General features: G+C 50.3%; 1 protein-coding gene and 1 long non-coding RNA gene across 7 annotated transcripts; one reads left to right on the top strand and one right to left on the bottom strand.

The window, feature by feature from the left end:
• Positions 1-25030, bottom strand: Dnajb12 (DnaJ heat shock protein family (Hsp40) member B12). 6 transcript variants are annotated; one of them, XR_009226415.1, is made up of 12 exons: positions 24805-25030; positions 14257-14437; positions 12907-13052; positions 10695-10880; positions 10499-10578; positions 9630-9739; positions 7494-7666; positions 6776-6873; positions 5711-5835; positions 1385-1442; positions 817-1086; positions 1-726 (listed from the first exon to the last, which is right to left on the bottom strand). XR_009226415.1 is itself a non-coding variant. In XM_046419609.2 (9 exons), the coding sequence occupies exons 1-8, from the start codon at positions 24935-24937 to the stop codon at positions 6752-6754; spliced, it is 1131 nt and encodes a 376-aa protein (XP_046275565.1). In that variant the 5' UTR covers positions 24938-25030; the 3' UTR covers positions 3807-5668; positions 6722-6751. The 6 variants fall into 6 exon arrangements, 3 of the variants coding, with proteins under 3 accessions (XP_046275565.1, XP_046275566.1, XP_046275564.1); XR_006846222.2 differs by having other exon boundaries at positions 817-923; XR_006846221.2 differs by lacking the exon at positions 817-1086.
• On the top strand, positions 3114-4326 carry LOC124075965 (uncharacterized). The gene is made up of 2 exons (XR_006846223.1): positions 3114-3475; positions 4112-4326. It is a non-coding gene; the product is annotated as an uncharacterized LOC124075965 (long non-coding RNA).
• Positions 25031-25607: the final 577 nt, after the last annotated feature.

Raw genomic sequence — 25607 nt, 5'->3', positions numbered from 1 at the left:
TCTGTGGGATGATGACAACCATTATTATAAAATTTTTACAAATCATAAAAGTGAAAAGTGCTTTCAGCTGTGGACGAGGGTGGAACCTGGATCTCCATCCTTTGTGCTCAGTGCTTCAGTGCCAAGAAGGGACCAGAGGGAGCTGAGGTCTGTGGGATCCCTGAACCCCAGTGGCAGCCGGGCATGGCCTTAGTGTGCAGCCTGAGCACTGCAGACACCATTGTCCCCTGTGTGGCGTTGCACTGCTGATGGGGGTTATCTGACGTACATGGCTGGCAGCAAAGTTTGGTGTCTAGGATGCCATCCTCAGTATGCCAGGCCATGCGTTGGCAGCCAGTAGGTGGCAAATCCTGCAGGTGACCCGAAGGCACAGGACTGAATGCTAGAGGCAGCTTCCTCTTCTGCCCTTTCTGTGACCCCTTCCTTGACCACTGTTCGTGATTCTCGCATTGGCCCCTGGTGTACCCATGCTTTCTTAACAACAGTTTTGGTTTGCTATTTTGGTACCAGGGATTGAACCCAGGGGTGCTTAACCACTGAGCTACATCTCCAGGCTTTTTAATTCTGAGACAGGATCTCGTTAACTTGTTCAGGGCCTTGCTAAGTTGCTGAGGCTGGCTTCGAACTTGTGATCTTCCTGCTTCAGCCTCCCAGGCTGCTGGGATGACAGGCGTGCAACACGGCGCCCTGCTGCAATAGGAGTTGTGAGACACTTTCCATCCACCTCTGCGGGAAAAGGAAAAGACCCTGCTCAGCATTTGTCCCATGACACTGGTTACCTCCCTCCAGCTGTCCCTTCAACCCCAACAGGTGCACCTTGGTCTGATGGCCCTAGGTCTGAGTGAGCCCTCCTGGCTCTGGTCCAGTGCACAGAAACGGTCCTCAGGGTAACACTGGCAGAGGAGTCACTGAGGTTGAGAAAACTGCAGGGACAGCCACCAGTGGCCATTCAGAGAAGTGTACTGGAGCCCAGAGGCCCCTTCTGTCTTCCATCTTGTTTCTCCCTCAGCCTCCTTCCTGGAGACCCCACTGCATCCAGGCCCTGGGCTCAGCCCTGAACCAGACTGACACGACAGGCCTCGGTCTCTGCAGAGGGGAAGGCGTGGTGAACTACACAAATTCCTCCAGAGTCACCTGTGAGAGGGCCCTAGAGCGCGGTCCCTGAAGGCGACAGGACTTAGCTATGCACTGCACTGGGCAGCAGGATGCTGGTGGAGGGAAAAAGGGAGAGGAGTCAGAGCAGAGGCTCTGAAGGCCATGTGCAGCTGGAAAAGGACCTCGCTCGGGGTGACACCATTGGGGGGCGTAGTTTGGGTGGCTGTGTCAGCAAGGGGGAATGGGGCCTGCCAGAGCAGGCTTCTTCTCTTTGGCATGATAGGCCCACCTGTAAACGGAGGTTGCTGGCATCCTGTGCGGCTCAGGCACCTGTCTCTCGGCCCCATCTGCGTCCATCGGGAAGATGAGAAAATCCAGGTAAGGTAGTGGACTGCACCCGAGTCCCCCAAGGCTTCCACTCAATCTTTCCCTTACCACTTCACTGGGGAACTGCACCCCGACCTCCCAGAGGACAGCCCAGGCAGAGTCTGAGCTGTGACAGGCCGTCCTGTCCTCCCTGGGGACAGTATAAGCCAAGGTGGTGGAAGAGGGGAGGGAGGACAAGGGTGGCAGTCAGACCTCACTCCCACAGGCAGGGCTCCGACTCTTGGGCTCTGGGGGCCGCTGGGCCAAGGCATCCTAGGTAGCCTGCCCTCCTGCCCTTCATTTCCTACCCAACTGGCTGTGGAAGTGACAAGAGGGAGGCCTGGGCCTTGTCCTTGGGGAAATACAGATTTATGAGGGTCTGGGGGGAGTGTCCCCGCTCCTTCCCCTTCCCATATGGCTTCCTTGAGGGCAGGGGTAGCTCAGAGATGCTTCTGGGATGAATAACAGAGTGGACAGGAGACATCCAGGCTGGGAGACCTCTTGGTGACTCCTTTTATTTCACTGTTCCAGGTCACATACCCTGCTCTCCTCCCCCACTCTGTGCCCACTGGCTGGCACCCCCGCCTCAGCACTGTGGCAGCCCATCCCCTTCACCAGTGCTCCCTTAGAGCCCCCAGCCACAGCCTGGAACTGCACAACCCCGCCCCCACCAGATGCCACCAGTCTTCTGTTCCCTGAGGTCTTTGTCCCTTTTCTCCTCCCCCTCCATATTTCCTCAAGGCAGGGCTGCTCCTCTGCCACCTTTGTGATGTTAGGTCTGGAAAGGGTCTTGACACCCAGTGTCAGTTAAGCTTTGTTGACAGGACAGGTAACACTTGAAAGGAGCTCACTGCACTCGACACTGTGTAAGTGCTTCATATGGAACCTTGACTCCTCACAGCTACCCCAGGAGGTTGGCCATTTTGCAGATGAGGACATTGAAGTAGAGGGAGGTCAAGTGACATGCTCAACTTCACCCAGTAAATGGCTGAGCAGGATGGAACCGGGCCAGTTGGGCACCTGACAGCCGGTCTGCTGCCCTGTAGAGCAGGACGGACACCTGTCATTGACAAGAGGGACACCTGCCTGAATGGGCAATATACCCCAGACTAATGCCTGCTATCCTGTGGCCTTTTTGCCCTTGTGTACCCTTGGGGATGCAGGTCCCCCACCCATTCTATTTGGCAGAGTAGGTGTGACCATTCTTGGCAGTTCATGTTTGCAGAATGATCACTTTGCTACACGGATCCCCAAGACATGCACAGCTTTTAAAGACCCTTGGGGTCATCTTCCCTCCCCCAAGCCTCAACTTCCTGCTCTGGGAAGTAGGCTTCCTTTGGTATGGGGTCTGGTAGGAATTATGACACTGCGTCCACAGCCCTAGCATCTTAGCATCGTGTGGAGCAATGGTCAGGCCAGGCACATGCTCTTCAGCCCCGGGAGCAGCTCCTTCCCTAGACCTGGGCACTATGGGACAAGAAGATAAGCTGGCAGGTCCCTGGAGCCTGGCTGGACTCTGAGGCTTGTTTTGCCACCTGACAGTGGGTGGGACACACTTGTCAAAGCCTCTTTTTGCTGCAAATAGACTGTGTCCCACCCCTTTTGGCTGAGTTGCCCAGAGGGCAGGGGATGGGTGGGTGCATGGGGGGTAGCCCTGGCAATGCCTCTGTCAGCTGTGGTTAACAAGTGGCAGCTAGCAGGCCAGGGCAGGCTGTGGTGACCTCGGGTGGGGACAGCCAATGAGCTCTCAAGCTGTGGTGGCACCACCGGGCAGCCCGCCTGTCTTTGGCTGGTGTAACAGCGGGAGGGGCCTGGGCCCGCCAGTCAGGGCCGCCAGCCCTGTCTCTGGGAGACTGGGGCAGATCTGCCACTCATTCACAGAGAGCCTCCTAGGGCTGCCTCAGTTTCAACTTTTCCAACCTCTTCAGGATGGCTGAGAAAACTTTGGGAACTTGGCCCATCTTCTGGATCCAAGTGGGCCAGAGCCCCAGGCTGGGGAGAGGGGAGATTCTGGGTATGCTTTGTTCAAGGCTTGCAGCTGGCCTGAGGGAACTGGAGGGCTGGTTGGGAAAAGCAGAGGGTGGGGGTCAAGGCCCAGGTGCCCACCCAGGACCAGTGACAGGGACTCCAGGCTCTGCACCCTTACAGCTACCAGAGTTCCCCTTATCCTGTGCCTGTGTGGAGCCAGTCCTGAACAGCATTTGTGACTTAAGTGGCTGTCAGCTTGGGCCAGGGGCAAGGGCGAGAGAACTCCTGTGTTGTATAGGCTGGACACTATCAGTAGCAACAGGGGCCTGGTCCCCCCACCTCAGTCCCCTTATTCCACGCAGACCCACCACGGCCAATCACATAATAAACATATATTTATAGATGTACAATTTCAGAATTCTAATTCAAGAAATACAGCTTCTCAGGGGATCCTTTAGGATCTGTTCTTATTGCACATGGCTCAGCCCGTCTAGGTACAGCTACCAAGACCAGACGGTCGGGGTGGTGGGGGCAGAGCACCAGGGCCACCTCGGGTGGGGCACTCTGGCCTGCATCCAGTTCTTATGATCTCTCTGGGCCGGGGAGGCCACTTCATTGCAGGGTGCGAACTTGTTTAAAAACCAGATTTGACATTTCCTTACCAAACTTCCTTTCCCAGCAGGAATCCTATTTGTTGGGGTACTTTTAAAAAAGAGCCAAGATGAACTCGGGAAGGACAGTTGCCACCGCGTGGCTGGCAGCTTGGGGAAGTAAGGCTTTGGAAGATGGCAGGCGCAACACCATGCCCACCACCACAGGAAAGCTCAGGAAGAACACAATTCCAAAAGGCCCAGTATAAATGTGGGAATAAATAAAACCTCCCTCCTTCCTCTGGCAGCAACTGTTTTGAGAAAAATCCTCATCTGAAGGGGAAGGTAAGAAAAACATTCTGGTTCAGGTGTATCCTTCATCGAGTGTGCACGAGGAGGCCTGGTGCAGCCATGTCAACGAAGGGTGAAGACAGAGGTGCCCACAGGCACTGACTTTTCTTCATGAGTCAGGCTGCTGCCCTGGGGTCCTGGGCTGACTCTTGGAAGAAGAGTCTTCTGGAGTTCTCGGTGCATGACTTAGGAAAAACCAGTGGCAACGATGGAGCCGTGCCCTGTGGCACCTATAAGGCAAAACCCATGTAGGGACCCAGGTGGGGAAGTAGTTAGGTAGAACCTGGCACCTCTCCAAGCCCTGCAGTTCTGTGGGCAGGGGACTGGCTGAGGGGCTCCTGGGCACAAGGACAAAGAACCCACCTGAGCTGGCCAAAGGCAGGGGTGGGGCAGCTTGAGTGGGTGCTCCTCACCCCAGCAGGCTGTCTGGGCCTCTACCATGGCTCAATACTGACCTGGTACCCACCCCTAGGGGCAACTTTCTTCCCCCACAGCTGTTCCTCTCCAGTCTAACCATAAATCTGGTGACCTTCAGAAGTTTTCTATGGATTTATACCATCATGATTACTGCTGCCATCAAAAAACAGGCTAGGGCTGCAGGGCAGGGGACATGAAAAGCATTATGACCCAACTTTCCTTATGCCGTCAGCTGTGGCTGATGTCTAGCTTTTGAAGGACCAGGATGCCTTCCCCAAACAGGCCTCGTTTTCTGAAACACAGAGGAAATCATCTGAACAGCTTAACTCAATCCCTGCATAGTTTAAAAAGTAGACTCTATATGTGTGTATATATATATATATCTTTATATATGCCTATTTACATATAAATAGATATATATACATATACATGCATCTATAAGTTACATTCTAAGGAGAGTTTTTTTCCTTCTTTCTTCCTCTCTATCCTTGGCCAATGCCTCTGCCTGGCTTCTCCTGTGAGGTGACTGATGGTGGCTCCTGAGAGGGGGAGGAGAGGCAGTTGGGCACCCCTCCCCCAGTCTTTCCCACAGACATTTGCTGCAAGTTTTACATTCTACTTTCGTTGCCATGGTTTCTGTATCCTAGGAGAGAGCTGATGCAGAGCCTCTGCCAGCCCTGGGAGGGAAGGAAGCAGCCCCTGGCAGGTTTTCTGTCTGTCCTAAGAGCTTTCTGCATTTACTGGGTGAGACAGAGGGCAGTTGTGCAGCGTTCGGCCTCCAATTCCATTTTAATTTTTTCTTTGTATGTCTTTCCTTAAATATACAGTCCATCACCTTGGCTCAGTGCGTGTCACCAAAAGTTCTCCAGGGATTTCATAGTCTGGGGAGGAGAGTGGTTAACAGTCAGCTGGTTAACAGTTACCTCAGCCCATGCAAACAAGCAGCCCGCCTTGCGCAGTGCCCCTGCCCGGCTCAGCCCCCGCTGCAGTGTGCTGCACTCTCTGGAGTCACTAGCAAATGGGCACAGAGTAGAGTCTGCTGCTGAATCTGTGACGAGGGGAGACAGGTAAAGGAGGGGACGAGAAAGATCCCAATACTGAGAAGTCTCTACTGGCTCTGCCTGCATTTCTTCAGGCCTGGTGCAAGCTATCTGTTGGGGGCACTGGGAGCAGAGCCCACCACTCACATGCAGAGTTGGAGGAGGTGGGTGCCTACTCCCAGCAACTCACATTTTCTCCCACCCCTTCTGTACTGAGTGGATGCATTTGACCATGAACTCATGACCCGTTCCCTTCCTCAGACCACAGGCAAGATGCCTGGGCGGGGCCGGATGCCTGTGGCTTCCAGACACCAGGTGCAGTAACATTGGAGAGAGGGCCTGAAATCCCACCGGAGTGGGGTGTGGTCAGGGCGCACAGGCCTCTCCTGCCCACAATCAGGCTGCCCATTCATCTTGTTCCATTTCCTCCTGCCTGGAAGGACGGGGAAGGGAGGGCTCTAGGCCCACCCACTTGCACATGGTTCTTCCTGGCATCAGGCAGGCAGTGGGTGTGGGGGCTGTCTTGGGCCCTGTAATATTTGGTGTCCTAAATACCAGGGCACAGGCAATAGTCAGCTGTACTTGGGAAAGGGTTGGGGTGACTTGATGGTTGGAATAGACAAAAGAGCAACAGCATTGGGCTCCACCACGCAGCCCCAGAACGAGAGAAGGAAGTGGGGTGTAGGAGGTAGAGTAGACAATGACTGGACGGTTGAAAAGATCTCAGTTAAACAAGCTGGCCCCAGAGCTGTCCTGTCTGTGGGGTCTGGAAGTCAGGCTGGGACAGGGGTCTTTGCCATCACCACCAGGTTTCCTCCCTCCCCACCTCCTCTGCCTCATGACCAAGGCCAAAGCTGCCAGGAGTTGCAGGGCAGAGGCAGCCCTGGCTCATACTTGGACCTGGGTGGTGTGGCTGGCCCAGGACTATCCATGCAGGGAGGCCTGCACCTCTGACAGCCGGCTGCAGCTTGGGGTTCCCATCTTCTGTGCTCTGTGGTACATATCTGTGTCACCAAAGTAGCGGGCCCGGTATAGCAAGCCTTCCTCTGCAAGGTAATGGACAAGGGTTAGGGCACACTCAGTACCTCCTGGAGTCTGCCAGAAGGCCTGCCTGGGCCTGTTGGGGGAAGAAGAAGGTTGGTACAGGCCCAGGAGCTTGGGCAGAGCTAGCTTCCCTGGGAGAAGACCCTGGAGGAACAGACTACGGTCCCCGCCTTGGAGAGGGATGATAGAGGCCCCTTCCCTTAGAATACGGGTGAGGCCATTCAGGGTGAAAGCTTGTTATCTTGGTCAGACTTCCCCAGGGTCCCATAGATAGCCCGGGGTGCACAATCAGTGGGAGGTTAGGAGCTCTCTAATCTGTTTCTACCTACTCATCCCTGGCAGCCAGAATGACAGGCTGATTGCAGTGATTTAAAGGACCTGGAGAAAATCACCAGGTGGCCTGGGTTCTCAGCCCCAGGGGAACACAGGAGTGGAGTCCAGGTCTTGGCTGGGAGGCAGCTGGCACAGGGCAGTACCAGGTGCCAGGCCCATGAAAATGGGTGAGTAGGGCTTTCTCCTTCCCCTGTTCTCCAGCTTTGTGATCAGCCACCCTCCCAGACAGTCTGTCGTGCGTACACACACACACACACACACACACACACACACACACACACACACTTACTTTGCTGCTTCTCCTTCCAACAGTTATTTCGGAGGTTGGCGATATAATCATCTTCCACATTCCGTTCAACTGTTTTGAGGCTGGAGCCTGTGTACTCCTCAGAGAAGGTCTCCGCCACATAGTAGACAACACTCAGGTGCTCTGTGACTCGTCTGTGGACATGGCCCACTGACCTGGCCAGAAATATACCAGTGCAAAGTGGACCTAGGGGCCAGGCCCAGGGAAGCTCAAGGGAAGGTGGAGCCTACTTTGGGAGGTACCGCCAGCCACAGGAGTAGCCGATTCCCTTCCACTCTGCAGCAGGAACTCTTGTGCTCCCCCAAACGTCTCCAGCAAAGGCAGAGTGTCCCTGCCACACAACCAGCATACAGCAAGCCTTTCCTCTAAGCACAATTGACCTGTGGCCTTTGGGGAAAAGCCCTTCCTGAGAAGCTCTAATCTGTGACACTGGAGAGGCAGTGTGCTTCCATTTTCCCATCCATTCCCTAAACACATCAATGCCCACAGCCTGCCTGCCTCTACAGGAGCTTCCAGTCTAAGGTTAGATTCTTAGGGATAGGGCTGGGGCTGTAGTCCAGTGGCAGATGTGGCACATGTGAGGCCCTGGGTTTGACCCTTAGCACAACATAAAAATAATAAATAAAATAAAGGTATGCTGTCCATTTACAACTACAAAAAAATAAAAATGATAAAAAAAGATTTTTTTGGGACAAAAATAATAGGGCTAGGGGTACTGTGCAGTGGTAGAATGTGTGCTTAGTGTGTGAAAGGCAAGAGGTTCAATTCCCAGTACCAAAACAAAAAACTCACAGGAACAAAATATGATAGGAAAGATTCCAAGGAGTTGTATCCTTCCAGCCCCAATCATGGGCTCTGTAGGCTGCAGGGAGAACAGAACATAGAAGCCCCTCATCTTTCCAGCTGCAGGGAAGGGGCTGGCATCTGGCCACTTGGAGCCTGAGCCAGCTACCATGGGTACACTGAGTGAATTCTGCCCTCTACTGGCTGCAATGAAGCCTGCAACCCCCTGCCTTCAGGCCAGAGGGCGGTGCTGGGTATGAGCAGAGGGCTTCAAGAAACAGAAGTTAAGTACCCACGATGTATGAGATACTATGACAAGACTGAGAATAGAGAGGGGAGTGGACATCTTTTTTTTTTTTTTTAAATATATATATTTACTTTTTAGTTGTAGTTGGACACAATACCTTTATTTTATTTATTTATTGTTACATGGTGCTGAGGATCAAACCCATGGCCTCCCTGTGCTAGGCAAGTGCTCTACCGCTGAGCCCCAGCCCTAGCCCGGGAGTGGACATCTTAAAGGGTCAACTAATCTACCAACCTCACTACTGGCAGGTGAGACCAAGTATTCACTCGAAAACATTAAGCATTTCTAATGAGCCAGATATTTAATATGTATTACTCATTAATTTTCTCAAGTGGGTAGATGCTGCTATTTTATGGACGAGGAAACTATAGTTATGCATCTAGGTTCACAACTCTCAGTGGAGAAGATGGGGTTCAAAACTACCCTTGCACTGAGTCTAGGGTCCCTGTCCTTTCCATGGCTGTCAGGGCCTCAACCAGCATCTAAGAGCAGCGATTATTTCAGGGTCAGCAGATAAGATGGGGAAGGAGGAGCCATGAAGTCTCTGAAATCACATGTCAAAATCTGAGAGTGCACTGAGGGAACAGGTCTGGAGCTTCCACGGCATTTTCTTTCTTTTGGTGATGGGGAGGAAACCCAGGGTCTTTACCACTGTACTTTATCCCTAATCCTTTTTATTTTTTATTCTGAGGCAAGTCCTCACTATGTAGCTGAGAGTCTAGCCAAGTTGATGAGTCTGGCCCTGAACTTAGGATCCTCCTGCCTCAGCTTCCTGAGTCCCTGGGATTACAGGTGTGGGTCACTATGCCCAGCTTTCACTGCATTTTCTTAGGGGGCTGTTCCTAAAAAAAAAAATTCACAGGCTCAGATCAACAGAAACAGTCTATTTTCTTGATTACGAACCACTTTTTTGTGTTGTGATGCAGAACTTGCTGGATCGGGATGCAAACTCAGGAAGGCCCCTAATAAGGGTTGAGACTCCAAAGCCCTTGTCTGCCCATCGCCCCCCGCCTGAATCCAGTACTCACGGTCTTGGGCTCAGACTGTAGGGTGGACTGGAGACCATGAGCTGGCTGAGAGCTGACACGAGGATCAGGATGAGGATGGGCATCAGTTGGACAAAGACCCCTAGCCCGCCCTGGAGGGAAAAGTCAACCATTATGCCGCTGGTCACAATCACTACCAGCTCCTCTAACACAATGAAGCCCAGTGGTTATGACACCACTCTCTCCTCCAAATACAGGTCCAAAATACAAAAGCTCCTCCACCCGGCAGCTTTCCCAGATAAAAACAAAGCAGTCACCAGAGAGAGCAAGGTAACATGCAATGACTTGTGAGAAAATACCAACAAATCAGCACAAGGGGCTGCCTCTGAAAACAGGAGGTAGGGCCAAGGGAGGCTGCACTATGTAGACTTTTCTGAAAAATTTCTTTCATTTTTTTGGGGGGCGTGGATACTGGGGATCTAGCCCAGGGGCAATTTTCCACTGAGCCACATCCTCACTCTTTTTATTTTTAACTTCTGAGATAAGGCCTTGCAAAGTTGCTTAGGGCCTCACTAAGTCACTGAGGCTGGCCTTCATCTTGCAATACCTGCCCCAGGCTCTGGTGTAGCTGGGACACTTATAGTTTTTATGTACATTTCAAGAGTGCTGAAAAGCACCTATGTTGGCTTTCGTTATAATTCTCTCACAAAGTCTAGCTCTCCCTTCCTTGGAAAATGTTACTTTTGCCTTATGAACAAGTGGGCTGCACAAAAGCTATTCACGTTGACTCTGTCTGCAGGGGAGAAGTCTCCCCAGGTAGGCTTCACACCGCCTTTCCTGTGGGCAACGGGGAGGGAGGGCAACTGGGGCGGGCCTGGATTCCCTGCTCTTCTAGCCCCTGCTTCACTCACGTCACCCTGGTTCTCCCTGCGGTCCTGCCTTTGCTGGTAGGTATAGCGCATGCGGCCATTGCTGTACACGTGGACATTACCTGAGGGTCAGAAGAACTGAGTTAGAAGCTGGGGTTGCTGGGAAAGGGTGGGGTGGACCCAGTCTCCCACCATCACTCCCAGGGAGACCTGGCTGTGGGAAGGGGAAGGAACTTACTAGAAGGGAAGCCACCACCAAAGAACATGTTAAAGAGGTCTTCAGGGGAGATGTCAGCCTCAAAGCCACGGTGGAAGTCCCCGTGCCCATGGCCGTGTCGGGCTGCCTGGTTCTTGTCATCACCAAATTGGTCATACTGTTTCCTTTTCTCCGGGTTGCTCAGTACCGCATATGCTGTGCCAATGGCTGGAGAGGGAACGGAAGGCCGGGCTGAGGGGCGGGTGTGGTGGGGCTGCCACGCAGCCCAGTGCTCACTTTCAGGGGCTTAGGAGGGGCTTTAGGGAACAGAAGTCTGTGGGGCTGCAGGAAGCCTGCCCGCTGGGCACCTGTGGGGAAGGGGTGTGGGCGGCCTGGAGGGCTGACACTGGGACTCCTGGCTTTCCTCGTGGTGACACTGGTGGAGCGAGGTCCTTTCTAGGTGTTGTCTCCATTACTTTGAATAGCAGCCCTGCCTGCATTTTACCAACGAGAGAAGTGGGGCTCAGGGAAGTGAAGTGACTCACCCAGCTCTGAGGACTCTGAGCCGGGAGTCAAAGCCAAGTGTCTTGCTTCAAGCTTTCGCACTGACCTTATTATTTTTTTTTAATTTGTTCTCTTTAGAGGTACATGACAGTAGAGTACATTTTGACATATTATACATACATGGAGTATAACTCATTCTAATTAGGATTCTCACTGATCTTTTGAAACCACCAAAGCCCCTCTTTTCCTCCTCCTTCTCCCCCGAGGTGCCAAAGGGACAGGGCATCCTTTTCTGGTGGTAATATATTTTTGAAGTCATAGTGACCAAATGGACACAGTAAGTCCTTGTAAACTGGAAAGCGGTGAGAAGCGCTTGCAAGGGCCAAATCCTTGGGGTCTGGTTGAGACTCCTCTGCCGTTGGTGGTATGGCAGGGGTGAGCCCTTGATTCCTAGGGTCCAGACCCCAGCCACTGTTTCCTTCCTGGCCCTGAGGCCTCCTCAGCAGAGCTCCCTGGGTGAGAAGCCTGTGTTCACAAGACCTGCAGCTCTGGGCTCTCCTCAGCCTCCTTGCTTTTCCTCCTCCTCCTCCAGCTGCCCAGTTGCTAGGAACAATGGCCTCAGCTGCATCTGCTTCACAGCCTGCAACCCCTGGGAAGGAGGAGGGTGGAGTCTTCCTCTCCCCCCTCCTACCATTTCACAAGGCCCCAGCACTAGGTCTGGCCTCTCAGTCCCCATCTGGGCCGGCTGCAGGAGCACTCAGAGATGGAGACACATCACCCATGGCCACCTTGCTGCCCCACTCCCACTCTCCTCTTTCCCCTGGGGCAGGCCCCTGGGAGATGGTGTGCCAGGTCTGCTCTGGCACAGGCTCCCCAACTGACTATGGTTTTGACTCAGAACTTACTGACTTTATTTTTGAACCCAGGGGTGCTTAACCACTATGCCACATCCCCAGCCCATTTTTCTTTTTTGAGATAGGGTCTCACTAAATTGCTTAGAGCCTTGTTAAGTTGCTGAGGCTGTCTTGAACTTGTGATCCTCCTGCTTCAGTCTCCAGAATCGCAGGGATTTCAGGAGTGCACCACCAAGTCTGGCTTGGCCCCAGTACTGATAGCACAGCACCAGGTGGGGCTGATCACCACGCTCTTCAGAGAGAAGGAACAACGGGGTAATGAGAAACTGTAGTATCCCAACACAGGGCTGGCCTGGAGTCAGTGTGCACGTGTGCTTCATAGGTTAAATGAAAATCTAAATGAATAATGATTCTGGCCAGAAGTGACACACCCACTGTGGAATTCAATGGGCTCTGAGGACAGAAAGGCCGTCATGCCCCCACCGTAGGCCCTCAAGATGTGTGTGTGTGTGTGTGTGTGTGTGTGTAGTTGGCTGTGGCTGCTGGTACTGAGGCCACAGGTCAGAGGCCTCTTCCCTCAGCACAGGGAAGCTGTTACCATGGGAAGCTGCTCCTACCCCAGTCAATGTGTGATCTTATAGAAACTACTAGAATTCTCTTACTTCTATAAAACATGGGATGACAAAGGGGAAGCAGAATGGAACTATATAAGTTCTAAAAAACGACCTGGCTAGAGGTAGCTACTGTGACCTCAGGAAGTAGCTCCCGAGCCTGTGGAAGGGAGCCTGAGATCACTTTGTTCTGCCCACCCCCTTACTGGGAAAGCTATCTTGGCCCTGTGTTCCATGGACAGAAGATAAAAGTACCAAAGTGCCAGGGTGCCAGGGCTAGCTCACCTTTGAAAGCTTCGGTGGCACCAGGTGCGTGGTTCTTGTCAGGGTGGAATTTGAGGGCCAACTTGCGGTAGGCCTTCTTCAGGTCCTCATCTGAGGCTCCTCGGCTCACCCCCAGGATCTCGTAGTAATCCTTACACTGCTTGACCCTGGGGGATGGAGAAGAGCGTGAGTGGGTGCCCTCTGTGGGCTCAGAGCCATGAGGTAAGGTGGGAGAAGAACAGGCAGCAACGGGCGTCCAGGTCTGAGCGCCACCCCCCAGGGGAAACAGAGCATGGTCAGTGGTTCCTCTGGGTCAGCCGTCTGACTTCAGGGACAGGGGAGTTCCAGCTGGGGTGGGGAGCTGGGTGGGGCCCTCTGGAAACACCGAGAATACACTTAGGACTTGGGAGGGGCAGCTGCTGTCTTTGGCCAGGCGAGCGTCAATCTCCCTTCTGCTAACAATTCCCCCGCTGGAGGCCACCTTGGAAGGACTGTCAATATCTGTCATCCAAGGGCAGGTGTGTCCTGAGCTCAGCCAACTGTACTCTCTTGGCAGTTGGAATTCTGGAGTGGGAACATAAAGGCCAGCAATGGCAGGTGCCCATTTACCCGAGGAACTGGGCACTGAAGAAACCCTATTTCTGTCTTATCAATTCTTACTTTCTGGGTCCCCGAAGGTCCCTGGTCTTGGCTTTCTCTAAGCATTCCAGCTCCTCCTGCGTTAGTCTATATTGCTTTTGATTATTAGGCTTGTCTGGTTAAACCCTTGCCTGGTTTATAGTAAACTACAGTCATGCTTGGTCACCACAGGCTGAGCCCCTGTCCCAGTTTGCTAGGAGGCAGAAGCACCACCCCACCTGAGGCAAGCTGGTGGGGAGAGCGAGGCTGGAGGCTCTTTCCTGAGAAACCTTGCCGAATGGTCTGCGGCCTGGCAGTGAGCTGCTCTGCATAGGGCCTGCCCCTTGGAGGCATAACTCCACTTTTGCCTCCACTTCACCCCATGGGATCTGTCTAGAAGGTCTTTGTTGGGGATGGGGGTGTGGGTGGGGGAGAATCTGGAGAGACCAGGCTTCAATCTGTGTAACAAACAGCTTGTAGAGAGGCCTGGGCCCTCCTGGCCAGTGGCAGGGGAAGATGACAGAGTCAGCACTTCCAGGCTCTGTGTGGGCCATCTGGGGGTGGGGCAGACAATGGGGCCCTGGCTTCCATACATTTTAGGGCCTTGTGGGAAATGAGGCTGAACCTTTTCTGACCTCCAAGACCTTCCCAGGCCCCATCCAGACCCTGGACAGAAGTGAGAGACGGCTTGTAGGAAGCCCTCCCTGGCAGGAAGTGTCCCCAGTACCCACAAGCTGGCGCGCAGGCCTCTACCTTCTCACTGCTGCCACCTGCTCTGCAGTGTAGCCTTTGCTGCTCTCTCCTCCTCCAGCTTCACCGTTGGCCGAGGGGGCGTCGGTCGCACCTGCTTTCCTGTGGGTGGTGTGGGTTGCTTCTGTGGGTGGGGGTTGGTCACTGGCAGACTGTGGTTTTTGGTTTAGGGACTCGATCAGAGCTGCGCAAGGAAAGAAACCATTGGGGGCTTCTGCTCAGCAGGGCTGCAGCCTCCTTGTCCCCAGGGAGAAACCAGCACCCTGCATCCCACCCGCTGCCCTCCGGGCAAAGCTCGACGTCCTTTCCCTTCTCAGCCAGTGGGTGCTGGAGAACAGCTGCCTGCGCTTAGGAGCCACAGTCCTCAAAAATAGGAAGGCTACAATTTTTTTTTTAAACAACAAATAAATATATACATATTTTTATGAATAAGTATACATTTATTTCTTTTCTTTTTTGTGGGACTGGAGATCAAGGCCAGGCTTCACAAACGCCAGGCAAATGCTCTGCAGCTAGCTCTCTCCGCCTCCAGCTTCACCACTGACCGAGGGGGTGTCAGTATCCCCAGACCTACATTAACAGGACTAATTTGATTAATAAAATTAACGGCGGGGGCTGGGAATGTGGCTCAAGCAGTAGCGTGCTCGCCTGGCATGCGTGCGACCCGGGTTCGATCCTCAGCACCACATACAAACAAAGATGTTGTGTCCGCCAAAAACTAAAAAATAAATATTAAAAAAAATAAAAATAAAAAAAATAAATAAAATTAACGGCAGGATCCACATAATACATAGATAAATCTAACCTGATTTTTCAGATATTCGGTGTGTATGTGTATGTGTGTATTTATACATCTCCTCTTTTTTCTGTAATACTAGGACTGAACCCAGGACCTCCACCCCGGGCCTCCCACATGCCTCTCTACAAGCACTCTGCCATTGAGCCACAACCCCAGCCTTTTGTTTTTCTTTTGAGACAGTGTCTAAGTTACTCAGGCTGGCCTCAAACTTGGGATCCTCCTGCCTTAGCCTCCGGAATCACTAGAATGACAGGGACCCAGTTTCTATTCTTTTTTTTTTTTTTTTAATTAAAAAAATTTATATGGACACAATATCTTTATTTTGCTTATTTTTTTTAAAAAAATTTGGTGCTGAGGATGGAACCCAGTGCCCTACACGTGTGAGGCAAGTGCTCTGCCACTGAGCCACAATCCCTGCCCCTCTATTCTTTTTCTTAATAAATGTAAGCAGAAAATTTTATATTCTGATAGTCTTTTCAAAACACATACTTGGTCCAGCCACAGTAGCCTGTAATCACAGCTACTTGGGTGCTCTTTATAAAATAAAGAGCTGGGGAATGTAGCTCAGCAGCCCTGGTTTCAATCCCCAATACTGAAAAACAAAAAACCATGAAAAAAACAAAACACATTGAGTTTTATCAATAAATCCTTCAAATTTTGTTTAGAGTTCATTTAACTCTACTATTATTTTTTTCAATGCATTTCTTTGTTTTTTTCTCTGCACTTCTTTCTTTAATGCATACTTTTTCCTACTAAACTCATTCAATTCTGTATACTTTTTTTGTGGGGAGTACAGGGGATTGAATCTAGAGGTGCTTTATCACTGAGTTACATTCCCAAACCTTTTTTTAAAAAATATTTATTTATTTATGCATCTTTAGTTTTAGGTGGATACATTAGTTTGTCAATAGTTTGTTTTTATGTGGTGCCGAGGATCAGTGCCTCATGCATGCTAGGCGAGCACTCTTATCACTGAGCCAACACTAGCCCCCAAACCTTTTTTTTTTTTTAATACATTTTTAGTTGTAGATGGACACAATATCTTTATTTTTTATTTTCTTTTTCTTTCTTTTTTTTTTTTTTTTGTGGTGCTGGGGATTGAACCCAGGGACTTATGCATGCAAGGCAAGCACTCTACCAACCGAGTTATATCCCCAGCCCTTTATTTTTTCTTTAGTGGTGCTGAGGATTGAACTCAGTGCCTCACATTCCCAGACCTTTTAATTTTCATTTTGAGACCGGGTCTCACTAAGTCACTCAGGGTCTTGCTAAATTGCTGAGGCTGGCCTCCCACTAGCTATCCTCCTACCTCAGCCTCCTGAGTCACTGGGATTACCGGAATGCACTACCACACCTAGTGTCTGTATATACTTCTCTCTCTGCCCCATATTTTGAATATTAAAAATATTCAATCCTGTGCACTACCCCCTTGTTTTCTATTTTTTTAAATTGTAGTGGACACAATACCTTTATTTGTTCATTTTTATATGGTGCTAGGGATTGAATCCAGTGTTTCAGGCATGCTAGGCAAGAGTTTGTTTTCTATTTTTATCTTTGATCTCTAAATTGCTTTAATATTAAATTAATACTATCAGTACAAAACTAAGTTGAAAGATAATTATTAACATAGTACATCAGAGTTATAAACTGTTCAATGTTTCTAGGGGTTTTTGTGTGCATGTGGTACTGGAGATTGAACCCAGGGCCTTGAACATGGTGGGTAAGTACTCTATCATTGAGCTGACTCCTCAGCCCCGCCCCCCCCCTTTTTTTTTTTTAATTTTGAGACAGGCTTGAACTTGTGATTCTTCTGCCTCAGCCTCCTGAGTAGGTGGGATTACAGATTGTGCCACTGTGCCTGGCTCCTGGCTTGACTGATTAATTACACAGTACTGGGGATTGAACCAAGGGGCACTTTAAATGAACTACATCCCAGTCCTTTTATTTTTGAGTCAGGGTCACACTAAGTTGCTGAGGCTTTCCTCAAATTGCAAGCCTCCTGGGGGCTGGGGTTGTGGCTCAGTGGTAGTGCGCTCGCCTAGCATGCATGAGGCACTGGGTTCGATCCTCAGCACCACATAAAAACAAAATAATGTGTCCACCTAAAACTAAATGTTTAAAAAAAACAAACAAACAAACAAAAAAAACAAATTGCAAGCCTCCTGCTTCAGACTTATGAGTCACTGGGATTACAAGCATGTACCACCACCCAGCCAGGCTTCTGGTTTAGATTCGTAAATATTATTTCCTTTTAGTTTAGGACATGACAAGAGTTTTTTTCCCCCTACTGTGGTAAAAAACATAATATGAAATTTATCATCTTAACCCGTTTCAAGTATGCAGTTGTAATAACACAATATAGGTCACTTTTATTTATGTAAGTTTATTTTTGCCCAGGGCCTCCTATGCTTGTGAGGCAAGTACTTTACCCCTGAGCTACATCCCTAGTCTTAGGTAATTTGTTTTTTAATATTTATTTTTTAGTTGTAGTTGGACACAATACCTTTATTTTATTTTTATGTGGTGATGAGGATTGAACCCAGGGCCTCGAACATGCTAGGCAAACACTCTACAGCTGAGCCACAACCCCAGCCCCCCTAGGTAATTTTAACTCACCAAAAAAACCAAACCAAGGCTGTGGCTGTGGCTCAGTGGTAGAGCATTCGCCTAGCATGGGTGAAGCACTGGGTTCGATCCTCAGCACCTTAGCACCACATAAAGATAAATAAATAAAGGTATTGTGTCCATCTACAACTAAAAAAAAAAAAAAAAGAATAAGAAAAAAAATCAAACCATTAATCCCTCAGATTTTTTTAAATCCCAAAGCAATCTCCAACAGATGTACTGTTTTGAGTGCCAAGAAGGTGAGGCCTCTGCAGTGGGGACCTATTTAGCAGACCTGTCTGATTCAGTGGGACTGGGTAGGAACGCCGATTCCTGGAGATCATCTCTAAACAGTGAATAGAGACAGGGGAAGTAAGTTTGCCCAGGGGCCAGGGACGGTGGGAGATATAGGAAAAATACCTGCACTTCCAACTTGCTGTTGTTACATTTTTCAAATGGCTGGTCAAGTCAAATGTCCACTCAATGTTTGGGGGTCTATACAGGGGATTCATGGTTAACCTCAGACAGGGTTATGGTTATGCAAATCCAAGTCCCTGGTTCCTGCTGACTCAATGAGGAAGTGCCCAGGGTAGTAAACCCCAAAGCCTTTGACAGGCTCCTAAGAAACCAGGAACCTGGATCCACCAGGACCCAGAGACACTTCTGTGTTGAAGAAGGATGGGGGTACAGTCCAGACTGGGGCCCTGCTTCCTTCCCAGGTGCTTCCAGGCTCACAGCCCTGTTCTGGATGTCAGAAGCCTTCCACTGCAACACACCTGGGCTTCACCCAGGGCCTTGGAGCAGGGTTAGCTGGGAACAGAGCATCAGGGCTCGCTGTGCCCTGAGCCACCGCTGGTTGCCTCACTGCCAGGCACCAGAAGATGGTGAAGGAAGAAACAAACAGATGAAGAGATGCCAGTCCAGATGGGACAGAGGGAAGAGCAGGTTTGCTGGTCTTGCTGAGTCCGAAGTTGGGAAATCCAAACACAGGAGCTGAAGGCAGGGTTTGTGCAGCATAGGGGAACAGGGCTCCCAGAGCATATCCTGGCAAGGTGCTCAGAGAGAAGCAATACTAATAATCACTTTTTTGGGGACCAGGGATTAAACTCAGGGGCACTCAACCACTGAGTCACACCCCGAGCCCTACTTTGTATTTTATTTAGAGACAGGGTCTCACTGAGTTGCTTAGGGCCTCCCTAAGTTGCTGAGGCTGGCTTTGAACTCATGATCCTCCTGCCTCAGCCTCCGGAGCTGCTGGGATTGCAGGCATACGCCACTGCACCCGGACTAATAATCACTTTTATCACTGAGCGCTCACTGGGTATCAGGGATGTCAGAGTGCTCTATACATAGTAGCTCATTTAAACAACAGCCTCAGAAGGTAGGTCTTATTACCTACTGCTACCTCACTGTAGAAAGAATCTAAAATAAGTGGCAAAGTGCATTTAAACCTCAGGAGCCCTGCTCTTCAGCTATCCTGGACGACACGTGTTTGATGGGGCACCACCTCCAGCAAAGTCATTCCACCTACAGGGAAAGGCCTGGATTCAACTTACAGCTTTGCCACTTATTAGCTGTATGACCCTGGATGATCTCAGAGTTCTCTCTGAATCTCAGTTTCTTCCTAAAGTGAACAAAGTGGGAAAAAGATAATGTGTATAAGCACTTGGTATAGAGACTGGCACAGAGTCAAGCTCAAAAGCAGTAGCTGCTAACATCATGACCTGGGCTGATAAAGTGACCATGGGAGCGGGCTGGCCAGACATGGGAGGGGACCTACGTGTTGGGGCAGCACCAAGGCTTAGAAAGCTAAGTCTCGGCACTCAGCAGGCTCTGTGCCACGAGACTTCAGGCTGTCCCAGATGCCAGGCTCCATGCCAGGTAGCAGGGCATGGTGAAGGAAGAAACCAACAGATGAAGAGATGCCAGTCCAAATGAGACAGAGGGAAGAGCTAGTTTGCTGGTCTCTAGGGCTTTTAAAGAAGTTGCTTACTTTGATTTCTCTAGAAATGTCAATGGTCCAGGCTGAGCCTGACATGCTCAGAGCAACACAACCAGTTATCCAACTGCAATGACATGCAGGGACCTCAGTTAGGAGACAGGATGGGCTTTCTCTAGCACCTCTCAGGGAAGATACTGGAAACTGTTTAGGGCAGTTACCCGGAGTCAGCCACTCTAATTTCCCTACACTGCAGAAAGCCTAAAGGGGAATGGATGTGCTCCAGCCCACACGGGAGGCTCCTGCTTGAGTTGGTTTTCTAGCTGATGGCAAGTAGGTCTCTCCTGTAGCCTGAACACCCCTTCTTCCAGGCCTGTGACGAGTGACTTTCTCACCATGACTCATTATTACCTCCTTCATAACACAGTGGCCGACAGGAAATGTCACCAGAGTTAAGAGACAGCTTAACATTAACCCTGGCTCTGCCCTTTCTGAGTAAAACCATGGGACATCAGAGGAAGATAACAAAGTGGTGGACAGGTGGCAGCTGAGGTGGAGATGGGAGGGTGTCCATGACCAAAGCCATCAGGGGCTGCCCCTTCTCAAATCCAGACCAGAGAGTCAGACAGCCTGGCTAGATCAGACCTGGACCTGTCACTAGCAGGGTCATGGACAAGTTAACTCAGCTTCTCTAGGCAAAGTTACACCTTTCTCACAAGACTCAGAGTAAAGGAGCACAGGCATGTGCAAGACTCACCAAGACACCTGGCAGATACTCGGCGTTACCTGTTTGTTGAGGTAACTAGCTGAGTTTCCAGATTCATGTTCCTACAGTGCTCAAGGTGAGTCAAAGAAAGAGGTCAGAGTGGGGAAGGAGCTTGGGATTGGTGACAACAGTTCTGGATTCTTTGCTACTCAGCTATGTGTCTTTGCCAAGTTGTCTAATTCCTTAGTGAAGACACAAGTCCTGCCCTCGTAGGGCTTCTCTGAGGGGAAAATAATATAAAAGTGAAGGGAAGGGCTGAGTGCACAGGATCTGGTGAAGGCTGACTGACGTAACTGACAACCCCACCCTGGATCTCAGCAGTAGAAGAATTATCTCTCATACCTAGACCTGAATTCCCAAGCCCCTCAGCTACCAATCCTCCCTTCTTGGTGAGGTGGCCTTCCTGACTTAGCCTGGACTCAAGTTGGCTATTTCGTAGAATCTCAGGCAGCCTAAGCTGCAAGGAACATTAGAGATCATCAGATCATCCACATAACCTTTCTCTTTGTGCGCCAACATTGAAAGCCAACATTGTGTGGTCCCTTTACCCTTCAAGGTCCTCTGAGTCTCCTCTCCCCACTGATCCCTCCATCTGAGGCCTACAGATGTTTTCAAAAGTTCCCTGGGACACTTGGGACCTTCCACCATTTTTGCAAAGCCTCAAGCAAAGCCAATGCTTACCAGGCAGCCAGGTGCTAGACAGAAACTCCCCAAAAAGGACTAACTGGCTCTATTACCTCCTGGTTTATTGTCTGGCTACTGCTAAGCAATGCAACTGTCCAGTCCTTGATGCCTCCCTGTCCTACCTCACACAACAGGAGTTAAGTCTCCTCACATCCTCTTCACTGAGAAAGCCAACACTGTGTGGTCCCTTTACCCTTCAAGGTCCTCTGAGTCTCCTCTCCCCACTGATCCCTCCATCTGTCCTTCTACTTCTCCAAGACCAGCCTCTACTCAGGCTCTGAATCCTTCTCCATTTACTTCTAAACTTGACCTTTTCCCACAGCAGCATCTGACAGCACTGCTCACCTCCTCCTTGACACACCTCTCTCCATGGCTACAGTGCTGCCCTCTCCCGGGACTGCCTCCTCCTGTTGCTCCATCTTATCTGGAGCTTACTGGCTAAAGGCAAGCGCAGCTCTGGTTTTGCGGGAAGTAACTGTTTCTCCATGTTCTCCCACAGTGACCTCGGCAATGAGCTCCATCAAACTGGTGATACCAGATTTTCATCTGGAACCAAGCTGATGGCTCCCTTAGAATATCCCACTGGCACCTGCCACTCTCTCACCTCTCTCCAGCCCAGTTCTTCAGCTGGAGTTTCTCCCTGGCCACTCAGGTTTCATTCTCCTCAGCACCTCTCTCTCACACTAAGGTTTGTCATGGACTTTCTTTACCACACTGCCTTATCTCAGGCCTTCATATCTTCTAACCTAAACAAAGCCTTCGTTTCCCAATTGGTTTTCTTTGAATCTCTTCCCTCTCCTAACCCTTTATGCAGTTCTCTCTTAAGAACTGTACCTTACCTTATTCCCATCATCAAAAACTTCAGTTGGCTCAGCTGGGGGTGTAATTCAATGGTAGAGTACTTGAGCTACATCCCCAGTCCATCCATGGGATACCCCCGCCCCCCAAAAAAATAAACAAATGAAAAAACCAATCACAACAAAAACTTCAATGGTTTCCTCATAACTACAAAATGAAGTGAAAATATCTTGGCCTGGTGAAAAGAAGTTCCACAATCTGGCCCCATGTTACTTTCCAACCTGTATCCTCTCTATATACAAATACCCACCTCCACTGCCTTCTGAATCTTGCTAGGCCCAATTCCCTTTCCCAAACCTCTTACAACTTTCAGCCTCCATGTCTCTTCCCAACATGCCTTACCCCAAGTTTCCCAGGTATAAACCTTTCTTCAAAGCACAGTTCAAATGCTGCCTCTGTCTTACTCCCTAAAGCTGTTCCCTGTGTGAGGTAACAGTATGTGTATGCCCTTGCAGCGGCAGCACTACTCACTACGGTGCTTATAATTTCATTAAGGAGATTGTCCTCCACAATAGACTGTGAGTCCATGGGTTGCAGGGACTGGATTTTCATGACCTTTCTTTTTTATGGTACCAGGGATTAAACCCAGGGGCACTTAACTTCTGAGCCACACCCCCAGCCTGTTTTATTTTTTATTTTGAGACAGAGTCTCTCATTAAGCTGCTCAGGGCCTTACTAAGTTGCTGAGGCTGCCTTTGAATTTGAGATCCTCTTGCCTCAGCCTCCTGAGTCGCTGGGATTACAGGTATGTGCCACTGTGCCTGGCTTTCATGACCATTTTTTAGTCCTCAGCATCTAACACAGTGCTTAATTTTTATTAAGTCACAGTTATTATCTTTTGCCTTGAAATATTTTTTTTCCCTGTAAGTTTGTCACCTTCATTAGATTGTAAGTGCTTTGAGGTGAGGGATCACATTTTATCAATCCTGGTATACCATTTAGCATCAAGCACTGGACTTTATAAACAAATCAAAAAAGATCCTCAACAAAAACCTATTACACTGAAGGAATATTTAGAATGAGCTCAAATTCAAAGCATCCAGTACAAATAACCACTTAATATTTTTAAACTAGGATTTCCCCATCGCCAGTCTAAATTAACCCCCAGTCCTTGCTAACTCAGTGCATGGCTGCAGATGGTACAAAGTGAGGGCTATGCAGATTCACAAGGCATATATTCTTTTCAGAAGAGCACAAACAACACAAATATGCAGCAGGTAACTTGTGCCTGAGCAAATTCCAGCACCTGAGCCCCAGAAGGACAATCATCCAAGCTCCTGAAGTGGCACAGGAAGCCTGCAGCTGACATGACCCACTGGCTCTGTTTTTACCATCCTCTCTTAGCTGCCTGCTCCTGAGCCCCCAGCAGCATCACAAAGAATTCTGACAGCTGGAATTCTGTTCCAACATGTTCCCCACTTATAGAGTGTGACTTATTACACAGTGAAGCTCCTTGGGCAGGTTATCTCAGGAGTCCTGGCAAATACAGACTGAAGCCCTGTCCAAGAGGAAGCAAACAGACCAAAGATCAACCTGGAAAGTCAGAAGGGAGGAAAGTTCAGGAGCTCCTGGCTTTGTCTTCTGGCAGCCTTCCCCTTTCTCCATTTCACACTGCAAGTAGAGAGGCTGAGGAGGCTGAATGCTCTTCCTTCGATTTCATTCTATTCCTTTAATTAACATCTATAGAGTTGCAGAGCTTTCCAATTTCTAGCTGTGTAATCTTAGGCAAGTCCCTGACCTCTGGGATGTTTCCTTATCAATAGAACAAAGATGATGATCCTGCACTGCCTGACAGGGGGAGGTCCAAGTGACAAAAACACATGTGGAAGACCTTTCTACACAGAAAAGCTCTATAGGTAGTGCTGTTATTCATATTATCTGAGCTAACTCTCTAATCTTCTAGGAGAGGAGCACAAGCTCAGAAAAGTCCTACAGTAGCAGTCAGGATGGGCCTTCTGAGTGCCAATAAACACCAGATAGTTTACCTAGTAGTAATCACAGGCACGAAACCCCATGCCTTTTTACTTTTCGGTTTGTATTATGAAAAACCTTTACGAGAACTTAAAGAAAAAGAAGATGAAGTGGCTCCGGGTAAAATGAGGTGATGAGAAGTAGAGACCACCTCAGTATTTGGATTTGGGAGGCCTCAGTCCCGGGCTGCTTAGCAGCCTTGGCAGTCCATACGACGGCCCACTGACGGCCGGCTGGGAGTGAAGGTGGGTTGTGGGGTGGTGGAGGCCAGCAGATCTCCAACAAGTCATCCACCCAGAATCTCATCGGCGGGTGAAGAAGCTGTGAGAGGCAGAGGGAGCTGGGCCTCAGGGCAGGCCGCTGGAGGTGCAGTGGAGTGGGTGACAACTGGCAGGCTCTTGTTTCGGAAGGTGGTCCCTGGCCCTTGACTGGAGACGTGGGAGCGACTGGAGACATGTAGGCGCCTTTCCAGGGCGCCCAGAGGGCGGAAGTCTTTCGCTTTCCAGAACCCATTCCCTCTCTCAGCACTTATGTGTATTTTCCCGAACTATATTATTTCCCAGGCCGGCAACTGGCCCTGAGCCACCGAACGGCCCCTTGGGAAAAGTAGTTCGATTTCGCTTCCAGGTGAGTTCCCTTCGCTAGCACTGTCGGTGCCATCTCACGCTAGAAAACCTCAAATCCCAGAGGGATCCGCAAGCACCCCGAAAGATGACGTCCAGACCGCCCCTGTCTTCAGGTGTCCAGCATCTCGCAGAGGCGCGGGACAGAAAGACTACAGCTCCCAGCAGCCACTGCGTGCCTCACTGCGCAGGCGTAGCCGCGCCTAGCCACCCCTCCCCCTCCGCCAACTGCTCCCGTCGGTCCGTTCCCGTATTCCCCCCATCAGTTCTAATGTCCCCCTCTGCCTCTCCGGCACTTCACACTCACCATGAACTCGGGGCGTCGGGTACAGCCGCTGTGCCTTCTCCAGGAAGCGGAGTGCCCGGTCGGGCTGGTTGCTCTGGATGGCCTTGAGGGCGATGCTGATACAGCGCTCGGCTTCATCCTTGTTGGATTCCATGGCGGAACCAGAGCGCGGAACCAGGGAGGGGGAGGCCCGGCAAGCGAAGGGCTGCGCCAGCCGCCGGCGCGTCGCGGGTCAGGCCGGCGCAGAATGATGACACAAACCCTCCGCCCCTCCTTTCCGAAGATTTGAGAGTCGAGCGAGGGCGAAGGGCTACCGTATGTCATCTAAGAGAGGGACGTTTGTTTTAGGAGTTAACAGCGCAAACTAGAGCCCTAGAGCCCAAGGTGTTCCAGAGGTCTTTAGCCTTGAGTGTGCTTGCACGTTGTTGATGGAAAAACTGTGCGTTTGAGACGAATAAATATTTACTGAGTATCCACAATTTGCCAGGCACGTTTATGTGATGGGGATACAATAGTGAACTAAACAAAGGCCCTGCCCCCATGGAGCTTACATTCTAGAATGTGTAGGGAATGGGGAGACATCTAGTAAACAGATACATTCAGATAGTGACAAGCACTGAGAAGCAAAATAGAGGGTAAGGGATCTTATTTTAAATAGCTTGATAAAAGAACTCTCCCAGAAGCTCTTTTTCACAGGTACCTGAATCCAGGGGAGAGACGTAGATGTGACTATCTGGAGGAAGGTGGGCCACGTCAGAAGGAACAGGCAAATACAAAAGCTTGGAAATGGGAATTTTAATGGTGATTTATTCCAGGGTCAAGAA

This window comes from Marmota monax, unplaced genomic scaffold, assembly GCF_021218885.2.
Source record: "Marmota monax isolate L192 unplaced genomic scaffold, Marmota_monax_Labrador192_F-V1.1 WCK01_AAM20220418_F8-fsc00019, whole genome shotgun sequence".
Classification (NCBI taxonomy): Eukaryota; Metazoa; Chordata; class Mammalia; order Rodentia; family Sciuridae; genus Marmota; species Marmota monax.
Note: the sequence above shows the minus strand (reverse complement) of the source record. Positions and strands in the feature narration are given on the sequence as shown.

What these genes read in the sequence shown, in the direction of transcription:
- Dnajb12 (XM_046419608.2), bottom strand. Translation starts at nt 24,937, where the DNA reads ATGGAATCCAACAAGGATGAAGCCGAGCGCTGTATCAGCATCGCCCTC. An exon ending in CCCGACGCCCCGAGTTCATG is followed by an intron (nt 14,438 to 24,804) that starts GTGAGTGTGAAG and finishes TTCCTTGCGCAG; the next exon opens with CTCTGATCGAGTCCCTAAAC. An exon ending in TTGGAAGGAGAAGCAGCAAA is followed by an intron (nt 6,874 to 7,493) that starts GTAAGTGTGTGT and finishes ATTACCTTGCAG; the next exon opens with AGGAAGGCTTGCTATACCGG.